This window comes from Anolis carolinensis, chromosome 4 (genome assembly GCF_035594765.1).
Source record: "Anolis carolinensis isolate JA03-04 chromosome 4, rAnoCar3.1.pri, whole genome shotgun sequence".
NCBI classification, from domain to species: domain Eukaryota; kingdom Metazoa; phylum Chordata; class Lepidosauria; order Squamata; family Dactyloidae; genus Anolis; species Anolis carolinensis.
This window is the reverse complement of record NC_085844.1, coordinates 52,639,759-52,658,951: the sequence shown is the minus strand read 5'-3', so window position 1 is coordinate 52,658,951 and position 19,193 is coordinate 52,639,759. Positions and strand designations below refer to the sequence as shown.

The 19,193-nt window shown below is 41.3% G+C and overlaps 2 protein-coding genes across 3 annotated transcripts in view; one reads left to right on the top strand and one right to left on the bottom strand.

The window, feature by feature from the left end:
- LOC100565442 (desmocollin-2) overlaps window positions 1-19,193 on the bottom strand; it is a 43,617-nt gene that overhangs the window by 15,825 nt on the left and 8,599 nt on the right. For both annotated transcript variants that reach the window (XM_008114918.3, XM_008114919.3), the window contains exons 2-9: window positions 15,097-15,181; window positions 14,197-14,399; window positions 13,567-13,677; window positions 11,270-11,425; window positions 5,361-5,505; window positions 2,643-2,818; window positions 687-821; window positions 72-257 (exon numbers count right to left, since the gene is read on the bottom strand). In XM_008114918.3, coding sequence (XP_008113125.1) covers window positions 72-257; window positions 687-821; window positions 2,643-2,818; window positions 5,361-5,505; window positions 11,270-11,425; window positions 13,567-13,677; window positions 14,197-14,399; window positions 15,097-15,181 — 1,197 coding nt within the window. The remainder of the gene's footprint in view (window positions 1-71; window positions 258-686; window positions 822-2,642; window positions 2,819-5,360; window positions 5,506-11,269; window positions 11,426-13,566; window positions 13,678-14,196; window positions 14,400-15,096; window positions 15,182-19,193) is intronic.
- Window positions 5,799-11,128, top strand: LOC134298887 (uncharacterized). The gene is made up of 2 exons (XM_062980426.1): window positions 5,799-7,573; window positions 10,802-11,128. The coding sequence occupies exons 1-2, from the start codon at window positions 6,026-6,028 to the stop codon at window positions 10,841-10,843; spliced, it is 1,590 nt and encodes a 529-aa protein (XP_062836496.1). The 5' UTR covers window positions 5,799-6,025; the 3' UTR covers window positions 10,844-11,128.

The following is a 19,193-nucleotide window of genomic DNA, read 5'->3' as shown; positions in this document are numbered from 1 at the left end:
GGCCAAACCTTAACTCTTTGAAAGCAATAAAGTGATGCATTGCATTTCACATTCTTTCCATCGTCATTTACCTTTTCAGTACACAAAACACCAGTATTTGAATTCGGATCTCTCTCAATTTTGAAAGCACCATCTTCATTCCCTCTTATAATGTCAAAAGTAGCATGCCAGCCTGGTGTTCCATGTGCATCTTTATCTATGATACCAATGTCTAGTACTTTTGCACCAAATGTATTTTCAGGAATATATACTTCATACTGAAATAAAAGAAGATTTTCAGAAGTTAGTTTTATTACACATATTTAGGAGCACATGAACACAATGCCAACATTTCAGAACAATTGGACATGCAACATTTGTCATAATGGCTTTGTACAAACCACTGTGGAGTAATGAACCATGACATCAAAAGAATATTGAATAAAATATAATTAAATAATCAGATTTATATTTAAATTTCTGACACATATTTAGATGATGGATCTTTATATTTCCAGGAGATTGAAAAATAATGGCCAGACTGAAAACATAGAGAAATTTTCAAGAAGTAGACTTGGAGACTTCATTATTACAATCATGGAAATGACACTGACAAAACTAAAACTAGGTGGTTTTCTTTTTTGTTTTTCTTTCTTTTTTTGAATGAGGAAAATTAAATATATTAAATATGAACAAGGAATACTTACCATGCCATGTTCGCACATGGGTGCATGGTCATTAGCATCTTCAACTTGAATGACAGCTGTTCCTGTACTGCACAAACCAAAGCGCTGACCTGCCATATCTCTTGCTTCAATCAGGACTACAAATTTCTCTGTAGTCTGAAACAGGACAAAAAGAGGATGTGATCCCCTTTTTAATAACTTATAGGAATTGCAAACCTGTAGGGTTTGATAAATGTACTATCCTGCAGTCTTTCGAAAATACATGCCTGCTAGTATCCTGAACATCCCTTCAAGGTCAAAGAAAAGCCTTGCTCAGCAGAGAAAAAACACACCTTTCATTTCCCATTTCATGTACAGAAAAGGTCAAGAAATTCACCTCTGTGAGTCTAATTTTACAAAGAAAAAAAGCAATATCATTTTGCTGAGTCCTACAAAAACAAAATAGGAACAGACCCCCTGTTGCACCAGTTCCACTGGCTGCCAATCTGTTCCTGAGCACAATTCAAAGTGCTAGCTTTAGCCTATAAAGCCCTAAATGGTTCTGGCCCAGCTTACTTGTCCAAAATTATCTCTCTCTATTAACCATCTCAGAGTTTAAGATCATCTGGAGGGGCCCTGCTCTCAGCTCTGCCTTCTTCACAGGTGCGATTGGCGGAGATGACAGAGCCTTCTCGGTGGTGGCCCCTCGGCTATGGAACTCCCTCCCCAGACCGATTAGATCAGCTCTCTCCTTCCTGACCTTCCAGAAAAAAATTGGAGATGTGGCTCTTTGACCAAGCCTTCGAAAATATAGTGCAATAATTAGATACGAAAGATGTTTAATTGACCTATGGAACAGCCCTGGCCTACGCCTATGGATCACATGATTTTAACTTATTGTATGGATTTAAATGTTTTAATTATTTTAATGGTACGGTTATTTTTTATTGTACTATGTTTTTAAAGGCATTGCCTATGTTGTGAAGCCGCTTTGAGTTCCCTCCGGGGTTGAGAAAGGCGGGATAAAAGAGCCGTAAGTAAGTAAATAAATAAATATAAATTTCCAATTTTACCCTGTTGCTTCAAGGCAGGAATGCTTCTGTTCCTTCCCACTGATTTTTTTTATTCTTGCACTCTTCAGCAAAATACATATGAAAAATTCATATATCACATGGAAAAATGCCATACAGTAGGTGTGTGCATTAAATAAGTTTGTGTTATGCAATCTTGGTCTCTTTCCTCTGTGGAGAGAAGCAATGAGGGGCCCAGATGCATTTTTCTCCCCAAAAAGAAAGGGTCAATTTTCATTCTCAATGAACAGAAACACTGTCAGGCTTTGGTCATTTCTCTCTGCTAAAATAGGAGTCCATTTTCTTTCTTGGTGGACAGGAGAGACTGAATCCCAGCTACATTTCTGCCCAGTGAGAAAGATCACAGACTCCTTTCCTGGCAGACAGAAGTGCAACTAGACTTCTGTCACTTCTCCTCACAGAGTTATGAAATAGACCCCCTTTTCAGTGGGAAGAAGCAATGGAAGTCTAGCTGCAATTCTGTCTGTTGAGAAAGAAAACAGACCCCTACCTCTAAGAAGAGAAACACAGTAGAGTTTCAGTTGTTTCTCTTCAGAGAAGAAAGAGACTTCTTTCTCAGTGGAGAGATATGCCTTCATATAACATGGCTTCCTGCCAAGTTTAGCATCTAGGGAGTGGACTGCTTTCAGAAGCAGAATGTGCAGCAACATGTTAGTCTTTCCTTCAGCTACTCTACTGTGGCAGCAAGTAGATATTTTGACTTTGTACTATATACTATTTTAAGCTTTCAACAGCATGCTGGTCAGAGGGAAGGATTCTACATATTGCACAAAAATCTTACTAAACAGCACGTCTTTGAATTGATCCCTTTATGATATGCAGGCCTACAGTATTATACTTCAAATAAAATGACAACTTCGATGCTCAGCAATCATGAAAAACCACCAACATCCAAAAAAAAAAATACCTCTCTATCCAGAGTTGCAGATGCCAACGTAATAACACCTGAATCTGCATGTACATTAAATGTACTGGTGCCACGGAACGGTGCAGGATTTTGACCCACAATTCTGTATTTCAGTTTAGTGTGAAGTGTATCCGGTTCATCTCTGTCTGTTGCAATCATTTCTCCTATAACAGTACCTATGTGAGAAAATGATCAGTGTTGTATATTTAACATTCCAGTATAATGCTTAAAATTATACCTATTGTACAATACAGAATTCTTAGAGTAGCTGAATAACCAACTGCTTGCTACAGACTTCAAAAAACTATGGTTGAAATCAAAACATACTCAAATCTGTTCATACTGTATCTAAATTGGCAACCTCAGGAGCCATGAGAAATTTCCTTACTCTTCCTGGCAGAAATAGCCCTAACAAAATATATTTTAGTTTGATAATAGATTTTATTGACCAAGTGAGTCCCATGGTTTCTGAAGTTACCCATTTAGATTGCCTGTGGCGCAGGCTGGTGAGCAGCTGCTGCAATAAATCACTCTGACCATGAGGTCATGAGTTCGAGGCCAGCCCATGACAGGGTGAGCACCCGTCAATTAAAAATAAAATATAGCCCCTGCTTGTTGCTGACCTAGCAACCCGAAAGATAGTTGCATCCATCAAGTAGGAAATATGGTACCATTTATAAAAGTGGGGAGGCAAGTTTAACTAATTTACAACGTTGGAATGAAGAAGTGAGGAAGTGCCATCAGAGTGGATGATGAAGCAGCTGCTCTCCCCGTGGCCAGAATCAAACATCCCCTCAGGATAAGGTTAAATTGCCTCTGCGTCTGTCTGTCTGTCTGTCTGTCTCTGTCTCTGTTCAATGTGTTTATGGGCATTGAATGTTTTCACTGTATGTGTATAATGTGATCCGTCCCGAGTCCCCTTCAGGGTGAGAAGGGCGGAATATAAATACTGTAAATAAAAATAAAATAAATAAATCTCCAGTCCCAATGTGGAATAGGACTATAGGATAATATTTTAGACTAGATTACTGGATAATGTTTTCTATATTTGGAGAGGTGATAAGGCAGATCTTGGGACTATTTCACAATTAACATAAATCTGCTAGTTGACTTCCATTTTAGTAACAGAGCTTCATTTATTTTTGAATCTAACAGTTAATAAAGAATGGGACCATTTCATGTACTCTTTAAAAGAATAAATTCAGGCCAGCTATAAGTACATTGAGACCAGTCTCCTTTTTTTTTGCATATGCTCTTCATATAGGAGGTGAAAAATATTTCACCTCTCCTCCAACTAAACTGAAATATTCTATGTTGCACAGATCAATAAACTGCAGTTCTATCTATCTTATCTTGAAACTTGTTTCAAGACCATGATTACTGAAGCTTTCTGATTTACGCTAACCATTAATTCATGTTAACTACAATTTGAGATTTGGTGCCATGGCAAGCTATGGTTGAATAAAGGTTTCTAAAATTCTCCTTTACCATCCGGATATCAGGAGTGTACAGAAATAATGGGATGCACGTGAGTACAAAGCCAGCTGTAGCTTTCTCCCCATTCCATGCAAACTTGGCAGATGAATAACACTTGTTTTAAAAGTTGTGAATGGTTTAAAACAGAAGCTTAAAGCAAGATTGCAGGTTTAAGGAGGGGAAGGTTGTTGCTCAATTTGCACTAAAGTCAGAAACAGTCAACTCCCACTGATTTGTACTCAGAAGAAATTTCCTAGCTCCAAACCTTCACTCAGAACTTGAAAAAAGAAAATATTAATATACCATTCCTTGAAAGCTGAAGCAACCAATCACCCAAGTGCATATGTGCATTTCTTGCCTTACCCCTTCCCTCTGCCTCATGTTTTTCATTCAAGCAGAGCTTGCATTCAGAAATGTAACCAATTGGTATAAAACATGTTGAGAGTTTGAAAGAAATGACGAAGGATGAAAGACTCCAAAGCATTGGAGCCAACTGTGTTCACAAAAAATGCTTTGCCTATGAAAAAACTCTGAATATTTCCTAAATATAGGCATTCTCCATGTTTCACACAAGTCAAATAGAGCTATTTATTCATTATTTATTTATTTAAAACATTTATATTTCACCCTTCTCACCCCGAAAGGGAATCAGGGCAGAGCACAACATATATACAGCAAACATTCAATGTCAGAACATAAAATAAACTATAAATATATATAAACACTAAAAACAATTATCTCTACTTCAAAATCAGTTGTTTAAAAACCATCTCAGATAAGCCATACCGAATCTGGTCAGCAGGGTGAAGTTTCCTATTGTTGCCTTATTGCACTGAGCTATGGAGATAGTCCAATTATATCTATGTACTGATTTCTAACCTATCCCTTCCCATGGGATAAGACTATTGAGGTTTTAAAATCTCTAAACTACATACTAAATTTAGTGCATTACTTTAGATTACACACATTTGTTTTATGCAGTATCAATCTCTTCCCTCTGTGGTGTGAAGTAACAAAAGTCCAGCTGCATTTCTCTCCCCAGAGACGAATCCCTTTTCTTTCTCATAGGTAAAGACACAGCTGAGCTTTAGTCACTTCTGTCTGCTGAGAAAGGAGTCTGTTTTCTTTCAATGGATAGAAGTGACCAAAGCTCAGGTGCATATCTGTCCACTCAGACTGGCTTAACATATTCTTGATGTTAATACTAACTGAATTGATGTTTTCCATTATTTATCAGCTTACCAGATCTACTATTTTCAGGAATAATGAACGTCACAGTACTCGGGTTAAAAAGTGGAGGGTTGTCATTATCATCCTCTATTTTAATCATATGTACAAGTGGGATCTCCGGAGTATAGCCATCTCGTGTCCTAGCATAGCAAATTATCTGCAGGAAAGAAAGAAGGGTGTTTATGCTGCTACCTATGCTAGGATACTTGGTTTTCTGTGAAATTTCTCAAATACAATATGAACACTTAATTTCACTGAAATTAAACCAACTAAGTAAATTTATGTTTCATAAATTCATAAATTTTAAAGTTCTTAATACATTTGTTTCATCAGTATAGTTGTGAACTTGATCTGAAGTATTCATTTTCACTGTCAAAATCCTTCATCATTAGCAATTTTAATGTGGTTAGCATTAACAAGACAAGCACAAGGAGACAGGCCCCACTGTTCTAATACATACATGTCAGAACCCTGCTACTAGAGCCTGGATGTGGCTCTGAGTTTCAGGGTCACTGACATTGATAAGACACCTGCGTCCCAGGACTCGGAGGAGAAACGGCTGATGGACTTGGCGGGGAATTTGCGCGGGGTTTTACTGAGCGGGAAGAGACTGTTCAAATGAGGGGGAGGGTATATAAAGGAGGGTTGGCCGGAGCCTCCCATTCTTGGCTTTTCTGATGTTCATGTTTCCTACAGTAAAAGTTCCTGGTGATACCACAGAGAATCTCGTGTGTTCATTCAGGAGCGGCTGTGGTGAGCTGACACTAAGCCAAGAATACGGACACCATCCCGCTGTAGCGGTGAGGTGTAACATGCAAGTGGAGGATGAAGAGCTCTTGGGCGCCGGAGGAGGAAGGTCGGAAAGGGCCACTCCCGAGACGGACGCTGAGTTCCACCAGCTGGCGGCCCTGGCGTCATCCACCGCTTATGCCCAGCCAAATGGGGTAACCCAGAGGCGCGGAGTGGTGCGGGGAGATAGCACCGGAGGAGAGGAAGGTTCACCTTCCCCAGGCCCGCAAAAGATGGTGTTTCTGGAGGAGAGGATGTCGGCGATGGAGACCACCCTGGCAGTGATGTCGAGGGCGATGGAGCGCCTGGCGGTTTTGGCGGAGCCGGAGCGAGGAAGGGAACTCCGGGCTAGCTCAATGTGGGACGTGAGCATGGGAAGCAGCCAGGGCTTTGCAGACCTCCCAGCACCGAAGGGAAGGGAAATGCGAAAGGAGCCCGGTGCCCGGCCCAAGATCCAAACGAGTCTGACGCGGGTGGAGGAGAGTGACGACGAAGGGGAAAAGCCTCCGAGAATCCCGGCTACGCTCCCAACTGAGACCCTGGTGCCCCTGGCGAATGCCGGGCGTGGCACAGGACAAAGGGAAGCAGCAGCGGGGCCCACTGGCCCGCAAGGGGGCTTGCGACGGGCGGAGAATTGGGGATTGCCACCACAGGGACCCCTACCGAGACGAGAGGAACTAAGGATCGAGTTTGGGGGAGAGTCCTCTGAACTGGATTTTTTCCTGACCACGGTGAGGGGCTATATGGAGGACAATGCCCACACTTTTAGAACGGAATCCAGCCGGGTACGGGCCATTGGTGCAGTGTTGAAGAGGGGAGCGGCCAGCTGGTACGTTCAACTACACGCGCGGCGCGACCCATGTCTGGGGTCACTCCGACGCTTTATGGGGGCCCTGGAGACCCGTTTCCGAGATCCACTGGAGCAGATCCGGGCGAGGGAGGAGTTGAAGACCGTCTCCCAGGGGCAGAGGTCGGTATCTGAGTATGCGGAGGAGTTCCAATGCCTCGCTGAAAAGGTGCCGGAATGGTCTGCAGTGACAAAGATAGAACTCTTCAAAGAGGGGCTCAGGCGGGAGATCCTCTCCTGGGCGGTGCATCGTGATGAGCCTGACACACTGCGCGGATGGATTCAGCTGGCGGGGCGCATCGAGACATCGCTGGCCCAGGCGAGGAGGCACCGAGGAGGGCTACAGCAGCGGCCGCAGATGAAAGAGGGGAGCCGGAAGGAGGGATCAACCCCAGCCGGGAGGAGAACGGAGCCGACAGGGAACGTGAGCACCAGCAGGAGGGGCTGCTTCGTGTGCGGCCGTTTGGGCCACAGGGCTGCCGAGTGCTGGCAGAGAAAAGGGGAAGGCGGAGGCCCGCCCAAACCAAGAGCCGTGGCAGGGAAACGCGCCGAGGAAGAACCACCGATGAGGCACCACTCGGGGGGGTTGGTAAGTCAGGACAAAGCCATGATAGTGGTCCCCATTCAGCTGGAAAGTGGCAGCAAACAAGCAACCTGCAAAGCATTTGTGGATTGTGGATGTTCCAGGAACATCATCTCCCCTGAATTAGCCGAGGGATTGGGATGCGAAAGAACGAACCTAGAATCCCCAATAGCTTTTTCGCAGTTGGACGGATCCACAGCATCGGGATCATTAGCTAAGTACAGTGCCGAAGATGTAAAGTGTAAGATAGGGAGTTGGGAAGGAAAGGTGTCATTTGTGATATCACAAATCGCCAGCTATAATGTTATACTAGGCATGCCATGGCTGGGGCAGGCCAACCCGCAAATCAACTGGGAGGATAAGAGCATGATCTTCAGGATGAAGTTGGAAGGAGGGAGCCAGGAAGTGGAAAGGGAGCCGGGGAAAAGGGGGGAGGAAGACTCTATCAGGATAGCAGAACTGGCAGATAAATTACCCCCAGAGTATCGGGATTTTGTGGACGTATTTGATGAGAAGGAAGCAGACAGTTTCCCACCGAAGCGGAGAGTTGAAGTGAAGATAGAGCTAGTCCCAGGAGCAGAGCTTCCTAAGGCAAAAATATACCCAATGTCGGCTAGGGAAAAGGAGGAACTGAGAAAATACATTGATAAAAACCTAGCGAGGGGTTTCATAGAGCCTTCAAATTCCCCTCTAGGGGCGCCTGTGTTGTTCAGGCGCAAAAAGGACCAAACGCTGAGGCTCTGCATTGACTACAGGGGCCTGAATGCAATCAGTTCTGGAAATAAATACCCCCTACCTTTAGTGAAGGACTTGATCGCCCAGTTATCGGAGGGACAGATATTCACTAAATTGGACTTAATTGAAGCGTACCATAAATTGCAGATTAAACCAGAGGACAGGTGGAAGACGGCCTTCTCCTGTGCATTCGGATTATTCAATTATCGTGTGCTCCCTTTCGGTTTGTGCGGCGGAGGCGCCGCGTTCATGCAATTAATCAACGAAGTGTTGCATCCATTGTTGTACAAGGGAGTCTTTGTTTTTTTAGATGACATATTGTTAGTATCTCGGACTAAGGAGCAACACATAGAACTAGTCAGGGAAGTCCTGCAAAAGTTGAGAGAAGCAAAACTGTATGCGAAGCTTGCCAAGTGCGAGTTCAATAAAGACCAGATAGACTTTCTGGGGTATAGGATTTTCTCCCAGGGAGTGGCGATGGACCCTGCGAAGGTAGAAGACGTGAGGGGGTGGGAAGCCCCCAAAACACGGAAGCAGCTGCAATCCTTCCTAGGGTTCGCAAACTTCTATAGAACATTTATCAAGGACTTTGCGCGCCTCACTTTGCCATTAACGGATTTGTTAAAGACTAAAGGTAGGGGAGAAACAGCCAAAGTGAAGGCCCCAGGGGCCAAACTGACCTGGACAATAGAATGCCAGGAAGCTTTCGAAGCCCTTAAAAAGCGTTTTACTGAGGAGCCTGTCCTACAGCACCCTGATATGTCTAAAGCCTTTGTATTACATTGCGATGCGTCAGACCGGGCATATGGGGCAGTTCTGCTACAGAAAGACGAGGGGGGGAACCTGAAGCCATGTGGCTATCTGTCAAAAAAGTTTAGCGATACAGAAAAAAACTGGCCGATTTGGGAGAGAGAAGCCTTAGCGATTCTAAAAGCACTAGAGTGCTGGAGACACTTTCTGGAAGGAAGTGGAACACCGTTTGAGGTGTGGACTGACCATAGAAATTTACAGTATCTAAGATCCCCTCGTAAACTATCAGCGAAGCAAATTAGATGGGCCCAATATTTCAGCCGTTTTGATTTCAGACTCAGATTCTTCCAGGGGAAACATAATATACTCGCTGACGCTCTCTCTCGGATGCCTCAGCACGGGGGAGGAATTCAGGAATCTGAAGGGAGTATTTTTCTTGATAAGCAATGGGGCCTGGCAGTACTAACTCGAGCACAAGCGGCCAAAGAAAACAAACGTACTGCCATTTCCACGGGGGGAGGAGAAATATGGGAGGAAGAGTTGAAGCGAGCGTATGGAATGGACAAATGGTTACAAACAAACAAAGAAAAGGGAGAATTGTGTGGGGATTTGGTGTTTGTAAATAAGAAATTGTATATTCCTGAATGTTTAAGACGAGAAATGTTAAGGAAGTACCATGATAACAAGGGTGCGGGTCATCTAGGCCCCACCAGGACTATTAAACTGTTGGCCAAACAATGCTGGTGGCCCGGAATGAGGAAAGACGCCAGGGGATACGTCACGCAGTGTGAATTATGTGCAGAGGGAAAAACACCACCGGGGAAGCCCCAGGGGCTATTGCAGAAGGTGGTGGAGCCCATGAGGCCATGGGAATGCGTAGCCATGGATTTTGTAGGCGAACTACCCCCCAGCAGAGGCCACAGATACATTTGGACAATATTGGACCTATTCTCAAAACAGGCACACTTTGTGGCTCTGCCAAAACTCCCTTCAGCTGAAAAACTTGCTGATTTGTATGTGAAGCATGTATATCGCCTACATGGGTGTCCCGACAAGATAATTAGTGACCGGGGAGTCCAATTTACTGCAAAATTTTGGGGAAAATTCTTACAGCTGTTAGGAGCAGAAAGGAACCTGAGCTCGGCCTTTCATCCCGCGACCAACGGGGGGGTCGAACGTACCCAACAGACACTGTGCCAATTCTTAAGGATGTACACCAATTATAGACAGGATGATTGGGCGGACCTTCTTCCGTTTGCTGAGATGGCTTTTAACGGGGCCGTACATTCGGCCACAGGTCGTGCCCCATTCGAAATAGTATACGGACAGGAGGTGGCACCTTTCCCCAGGCTACCCGAGTGGAAGGAAGGGGAGGGCCAGACCGACGAGGAATGGCCGGCCAAAATCAAGCAAGGGTGGCAAACCGTGGTAGAGGCATTGCGGGAAACACAAAAGAAGTACAAGCTCTTTGCGGATCGTAGGCGCCGAGAGGGGGACAAATTGGGCGAAGGAGATCTGGTTTGGCTGAGCACAAAAAACCTGAAATTGGGGTTCCCATCCAAGAAATTGGCTCCACGCTATATAGGGCCATTCAGGGTAGCAAAAAGAATAAACGAAGTGACCTATGAGCTGAGGCTACCAAAGGACCTAGGAAAGGTACACCCGGTATTCCATTGCAGCCTGTTAAAAAAGTATAAAGGAACTCTGGACAGCGGAGAACAATAGTTGTGTTTAATCTTTTCCTTCCAGGACGAAGGGGAGGAGGACGCCATGTCAGAACCCTGCTACTAGAGCCTGGATGTGGCTCTGAGTTTCAGGGTCACTGACATTGATAAGACACCTGCGTCCCAGGACTCGGAGGAGAAACGGCTGATGGACTTGGCGGGGAATTTGCGCGGGGTTTTACTGAGCGGGAAGAGACTGTTCAAATGAGGGGGAGGGTATATAAAGGAGGGTTGGCCGGAGCCTCCCATTCTTGGCTTTTCTGATGTTCATGTTTCCTACAGTAAAAGTTCCTGGTGATACCACAGAGAATCTCGTGTGTTCATTCAGGAGCGGCTGTGGTGAGCTGACACATACATATATTACAAATAAAATAATATTATTAAATACCTATAGCCTGGTATTTCCTACATTATCAAGGAACGACAATTGTTACAAGAATGACACTGAATGCATATTATCCTTTAATATAAGTATGTATGACAAAACTCATACCTGAAATTCTGGATACTCTTCCCGATCTATTGCTTTAGTAACAAAGAGATTTCCAGTTTCTGCCTCAATGTAGAAGTAATTTACTGGTGGTTCGTCAACACCAGGACCTCTTATAGAATAGGTTATGTTATATTTTTGGGCTGTATCAGAAGACAGCTATATAAAAAGAAAACCATTGTCACTTTACAATCTGAGAAAGAAAGTACAGGTCTGATTTTCTGGCATCAAAACTAGGCCAGATTTCTGTAGAACACAGAAAACATCAGGACACTTAAAATACATCATACCATATATTTCAGAGACATGGTGGATATATTACAGTCAGTCCACCATGTTTGTGGGCTTGCGGATTTGATTAGTATGTTCTCTAACAAATCTCAAGGTGCTTCAGCTGACCATAGAGTTGGGTTTGAAGACTTGGAGATTCCTTAAGAGAACATTTCTCTAGGCATTTCTTGGTCCTTCAGCACACTTCTATCATCAACATCCATAGGAGTTGCACCAGAGGCTCTACAAAGTCCTAGGTTGAATCTACACTGCCCTATAATCCAATTTCAGAATGTAAATTAACTGCATTGAATTGGGATATATAAGTCTACACTGCCCTATAATCCAGATAAATGCAGTTAATCCACATTCTGAAACTGGATTATAGGGCAGTGTAGATCCAACCTTAGAAAGGTGCTTTCCCAGGTAAAATATATATAGCAGCTTTTTATGCATGGCTTTTTCACTTTTGCAGGGGATACTGTGCACCTAACACGCGCAAAAGTGGAAGGCCTGAACTGCAAACATAACACACTTGTTGCAAGTAAGCAGCACTTGTATCTTTACTATAGATGGTTTCAGATTAGACCTGTTTCATCTTGTAAATGTGACTTTATAATCCAAGTATACACAATCTGATGCCTTCCAACTGTCTTGGGCAACAATTTCATCATGCACAGTCATCATTCATATATAGAACAAAATTGGAAAGGTTTTGTTGGAATAACATAAACATGTACCATAATTCTCACTGACAACTGTAGCAGAGCTTCTATTTACCATATGTCTACAGTGCATTTATTTGTAGCTTCTTCATGGCGGTATTCCTGTATTTTAAAACTCTTTCAGGGCTTTCTAGAAAGACCTATACACACTATGTAAATACAGCAGGCAGCTGTAAATCACATTTTGTTGTATTACAACAGTAATGAATAAGAAAGTGAAAGTTGGGAGGAATTGTTATAATCTTGGCTCACATAACATGAATTAGCAATTTCAGATATGCTACCATTTTACTTAACTAGAGCACACAAAGCAAGAAAATGCAATCTGGCAGTGTGATGACATTTTCTTGATTAGAATGTAGACTTGTCCAAGATGATACAATGCTAAAATGAATTACATCACTAGCTTTTCCAATTATTTGTTCTTAAGCAGTCTAGCTACATCCCTTTGCCATTGAATGTCTGATAACTGTCTTCCAAAGAAGTTAAAGAAATATAAATAAGGGTCTCAAAGCTAACCCTCCAAAATGTGGCATAAACACTGAGAACTGGGAATGCAGAGTATGTATGCACTCGAACGTGCGAACTGGAGGTCAGCTGTTACCAACAGTGCTATGGGGTTTGAAAAGGCACAAATAGAGGGCGAAAGGGAGAAATATTCCAAGAAGAAGGCATGTCAAGAAAACCCTTGTCATGACCGCCTTCCACCTGGAAACCTATGTCCTCATTGTGAAAGACCATGTGAATCCAGAATAGGTCTTCATAGTCATTTACTGACCCACTGCCAAGACTCTTCCCTTGGAAGACAATCATATTCGGCTATAAGTGACAGCCTATGATGACAACTTGGGTTGGATTATAATTAGATGTACTATTCTTTGTTAAGAGAAGAAACACTATCTTTATATTCACCTCACCTGGGAACTGGGTAAGTCAAGCTAATGTACTTAGCCTTATTCTTACTTAGGAAATGGGTCAATGGGGACCTTATCTACACTGACCATATAGAAAAGCATGACTGTGGATCAGCTTGCGAGCTACACTCCAGGTTAGAAGAACATAGGGGAAAGCCTGAATCTTGTGCCAGAATTTGGGTTTTCCCCTGGGTGCAGACACCTGCAGCCTGTTCCTATGGAGAACTAGTAGTGATGCACCGACTGCCATTCCAAACCAGCCATTCCACAATTATTTTCCTAATATAATATCTTAGTAAAGGTTTCTTTTCTTTTATTCACAGAACATAATTTCAACAGATGGAATAGGAAAAATGTTTTATTTTGATATCCCTGGTTTATAAAAATATACCTGCTGAATTTGCATTGGGTAAGGTCCCAGTGAGTTTTCCATGATAACAGTAGGAACAGGAGCCCATCTCCGTTTACTTCGCCTCAGAACAGTGTCTTTGGTTTTGTGTTTCTGGATTTCACAAAAAGAAAGCAATTCTAGCAATATACTCTAGAAACAAGTTGCATTGTTTGGTTGCATTCCCCACACTTCCCTCTCACACATATGTGACACACTTGGTTCACAAAACAACTGAAAATGAAGCACCCTTATTTAAAAACAATACAGCTGTCCAGCACCCCCTGTCTCCTGTTCATCTGTGTTGATAGAAACCTTTTAGCAACATTTCCATTGGAAGGATGGGTTTTCAGACATAGTAATTTCTTTCTGTATATGTAGATAGTTTTGAAGAAAATCCTGACTGAAAGATATTTAATATTTTTCACTACAATGAAAATAAATTTGAATATGAACAAATAGTTATGACATTTCTTAGCAAATAATGCTACCTATTGAGGAATATACATGTTGTATCTCTCTCTCTCTCTCACACACACACACACACACACACACACACACACAGAGACAGACAGACAGAGACAGAGACAGAGACAGACAGAGATATTCAGTCTTGATATAAGCAACACATACCATTTTGGGGTGAGACAGCAAATTGACATGTATTTTCTTCTGTTGATTATCCTGCAAATCCTGAAGTAGTACAGTAAAGCTTTTGCTCTCAGAAGATAAAGAAACAGTATTTCTAGTATATACAGAACCATCTTCTAGAACCAAGAAGTCAGGATCGCTTGAACTGATCAGGTCTAGAGTCCTCAGACATTGCCTGAGATTTACTGAAAAAGAATTGCAAAAAAAAATGAAAGTAAAAATAACAACAACAACAACAACAAAGTAACAAAGAATGTCTAGTATTATTAGCAGTTTTTGTATGTATGAAAATGCAGTATCTGTATAATTTGTGAAAGCACACCTGTTCTGATGTACTCAGTTATACAGCCAATTTTAGGATTGGATTATACACACAAGTTATTCAGCTTTAGTCTTTTTACTTTTGAGGTTTAACAGCTAGCGTTATTTTTTTCCAAAGATAACTTATGAATCTAGTACCTATCCAACCAAAGTCCTCAAGATGGAAAAAAAACTTCAAATCTAAAAGCAAATAAATAGAGCTGGATAGTAAAAAAGTTTAAAAAATGATTTTACAGTTCTGCTAGTTTTCACTAACCTGTTCATATATAGAATTTTTTGAATCAGAGCGAGTATAAAATTACATCATCATGCTAACGGTATAATCTTCTGTGTGTTTATTTAGAAAAGAATAACCTGCTATGGTTGGTTGATCCTTTACCCGATTGAATGTGTTTAGGATTATAACTCTAGACTTCAAGCTTAAAGAGGTGTCAGCTCATTCACTGCAATAGGGTGTACTTCAAAATAAAAAAGCATTGATTTGCAAGGGAGAACAAAATAAATAATGTCACTGTAAAAATAACAGGAAGGAGCTATGGTGGTTAATTTTAAGTTTCTTACCTCTACCAATTAAGGTCATTGCTTCAATTTTTGCAGGCACATTAAAAGTCACTTTCTTGCAAGCATCACAAAGCACAGTTAGTACCTAGAATGAAAATAATTCTAGTTACGTAATGGTTAGTTTACATGTATATATCTATAAAACAAAGAATGAGAAGAATAGTTTAATGCTGCAGCTGTCTTCAGATGGAACAACTTACTTTTTATTCATCTCAAAAAAGGTAAGCCTTATTCAAACCTAATTATAAGTACAGTAGAGTCTCACTAATCCAAGCCTCGCTTATCCAAGCCTCTGGATTATCCAAGCCATTTTTGTAGTCAATGTTTTCAATACATCGTGATATTTTGGTGCTAAATTCGTAAATACAGTAATTACAACATAACATTACTGCGTATTGAACTACTTTTTCTGTCAAATTTGCTGTAAAACATGATGTTTTGGTGCTTAATTTGTAAAATCATAACCTAATTTGATGTTTAATAGGCTTTTCCTTAATCCCGCCTTATTATCCAAGTTATTCGCTTATCCAAGCTTCTGCCGGCCCGTTTAGCTTGGATAAGTGAGACTTTACTGTACATCTAAGAATAAAACTGGAATTGAGAGAATACTGGTTTGGGCCCAGACTATTTGATAACCCGCACCCCCGTTTACAAACCAGTTCAGACTCTGTGATCAGCAGAGGGGGCCCTCCTCTCAGTCCCACTCCTGTCTCTAGCATGGATGGTAAGAACGAGAGAGGGGGCCTTCTCCCTTCTCCGTGGTCACCCCTTCTCTCTGGAATTCCCAGAGACATTAGAACAGCCCCCTCACTGTATTGTCAAAGATTTTCATGGCTGGAATCACTGGGTTAAGGTGAGTTTTTCAGACTGTAACCTCACAACCTCTGAGGATGACTGCCATAGATGTGGGTGAAACGGCAGGAGAGAATGCTTCTGGAACATGGCCATACAACCCGAAATACTCACCTCAACCCAGCCCCCTCACTCCTCTCCATCAAGCATTAAAAAACTTGGCTTATGGAAAGGATGAATAGTTACCATTGATTCCACCTTGGGGGACGATGCCAACAATGACCATTTTAATTTATCAAAGAGCCATATTTTTACATTGTTACACAGATTTTAACCATTTAATTGTATTATCTATGATTCTGGACTGACTGATTTGTATGTTTTTAGCCAAAGTTGTTTAACTTGTTTTAATTGTATGTTTAAATGTTTCCATTTCATTACTGTATTAGGCATTGAATGTTTGCCATTTTAGTTTATGGAAGTCGCTCTGAGTCTCTTCGGTGAGAGAGGGCAGGTTAAAAATAAAGTTATTATTTAAAAGTTGTTATTAATACTAAGCATGCAACCTTAAGGAGAAATATTCTTTTTGGTTTACAAAAATGGAACAGACAGAATTTATTATAACCAGCAACTCCTATTTTATTAAAATCACAGTTAAAGTGTTTCGGACAACAAATCGCATGAAACTAAATGTAGTTACAATAACACTGAAGACCCAGTTCATTAATGTGTGGTGTCAGGGTAGAGAAGATGGCCCCATCCCTGCTTCACACTTCCAGTTTTAAATGCCTGAAGAGAAGTGTGAACAAACATATGTCATGTCTCTTGATAGGTAGACTGCGTTCATCCAAAATTATGAAAAATTCTGGGGATTCATTCTCCCACAAGCCTTTCAAATATTTCTCCTTTTAACATAATGTTCTAGCCCTAGTAAGACTTTGCTTCCAATTATTTTAGGTAATCAAGACTGCTATTCCTAAAGATGAACTGAGTATTTGTTACAGACTGTCATATTCAGGACTCCATCCAGGAGAGTACCAATCATTCATTTCAGAAGCTGACAGGCATCACATGTTGAAGCAACTGAGTGATACTCTTAAATCCAATTCCAGACTTCAAAGGAGATATTATGACAACACTTTTCAACAAACTTAGAAACGCCTGGACTTACTAGATATGCTTGCAGAGAGTCAGCAGAAGATCAAGCACATCTTGGTGAATTTCATAATGAACATGCTCCTATAGTCATGTCATTAGACAAGTGTGGTGCCATGCTTATGTGAACAAATAGTTTGTGATCAAGTAAAACAGACATTGGGAAAGCTCCTGTCCTAAATCTGACAGGCAAGAATTCAGCCTGGTAATTATACCAGATAGGTCTATAAAAATTATACACAGATAGGTCTATAAAAAGAATCTATGTCTGATGGGTGCCAAACAAATGCCCAGCACTCAAAAATTAAGAACTTCATTCAAATCAGTTTTGGGGCTTCTAACACTAGTACAGTAGAGTCTCACTTATCCAACATAAACGGGCCGGCAGAATGTTGGATAAGCGAATATGTTGGATAATTAGGAGGGATTAAGGAAAAGCCTATTCAACATCAAATTGGGTTATGATTTTATAAATGAAGCACCAAAACATCATGTTATACAACAAATTTGACAGAAAAAGTAGTTCAATACGCAGTAATGCTATGTAGTAATTACTGTATTTATGAATTTAGCACCAAAATATCACGATGTATTGAAAACATTCACTACAAAAATGTGTTGGATAATCCAGAACGTTGGATAAGGGAGTGTTGGATAAGTGAGACTCTACTGTAATTCCAAATATTTTGTTCTCTGCAATCTGGTAGAGGCATATACTGTGGCCTTTCAGCAGAATAAACTGATTAAATCAGATATGGAGATGAAGTAGATCTTTACTTATTGTTGAGCTGCAAGTCCTTGCAGCTCTTGGCAGCATAAACAGTGAAGAATGCTAGGGGGGTTACAGTCCAATGACAAGTGGAAGGCCAACATGATTTTTACATTTGTTCTCATTAATAATGAATATTTCATTAAGTAAGGCACAAAACCTGCCATTGCAATCACTCTAGCAGGTTTTCTAGTGATGCTCTTTCAACATGTTCTCTTGGAGAAAAACCAACAAAATAAGTGATTAGATCAGGGAGGCAACCATAGCTGCTGTTGCCTGTAAAAAAGTCAGTGACTGTAAAATGAATGTCATTCTAAAACAGTCTGAGATTACTACTAAGTACAAGACTGCATTAGCAGTTTACTTTTGGATGAAAAACTAGTCCTACTTTGCACCCTTGTGCATTAGGTAGAAGAGATTCTCTGAAGACCAAGAAGGTAAGAGGCAAGCAGCTGTCCTACATCATTAACCTAAGTTCACATACCAGGTTAAATCAAATGAACAAAGCTGCCTTTTGAGGATGCATCATCACAGTGTTTGTAGGCTAATACAGAATGGATCTGCACAGTAACAATTGCTTCACCATCCTGAAAATGGTGATTAACAGACACTCCCTGCAAGCCAATGTCTTCAATAACCACCCTTCTCTCTTGCCTTATTTTGACACCAGCAGTCTCTGCGTCATTGGCGCTAATAAAGTAAGGTCCTGCTGTACCTTTGAGCAAGTCAAAGACAGCAGGACAAGACTGATTGGTGGATTGACTCATTCAAGTAAGGCAGTGCACCAGGTTCATAAGACATTAGCACAATCTCCTGGAGATTTTTCATACATAGGATCACCATAGGTGAAAGTCAACTTGACAACATGTAACAACAAGAAAACTTTGAGCATATTTCTAAGTAGAGATTCCATCTAATCAGTAAAGGATATCTCTGAGTTACTAAAATAAACATCCTGCAACCACTTCAGTGAGATCATAGCTTTGGAGTAAGTCAGCTTGAAAACCTCAAGGGGAGAGATGCTGAACCTTCTTCTTGCTTGTTTTCCACTGAGCACAGGAACACAAATTCTCTATAGCAGATCAACTGTAAAATATCCACTATTTTCAGGGGTCCTCTTCATAAAGTTCAAGTCAAAAGCCCTCAATAGGAAACTTTTAAGAGTCAACAACTTGAAGAACAAGGCTGAACAGAGTGATATAAATAGTAAACTGTAACCAAGTTTGTTAATTGCTTTAAAATTTAAACTGCATTAAAATTGTTTAAATATTACAAAGCAAAATATTCAGCACAATATGTTGGAGAGAGCTTCTCATAGAAAGCAATATTGCTGTCAGCACAGCTCTATTACAATCAAACTGATTTTCAAAACAAAAGATTT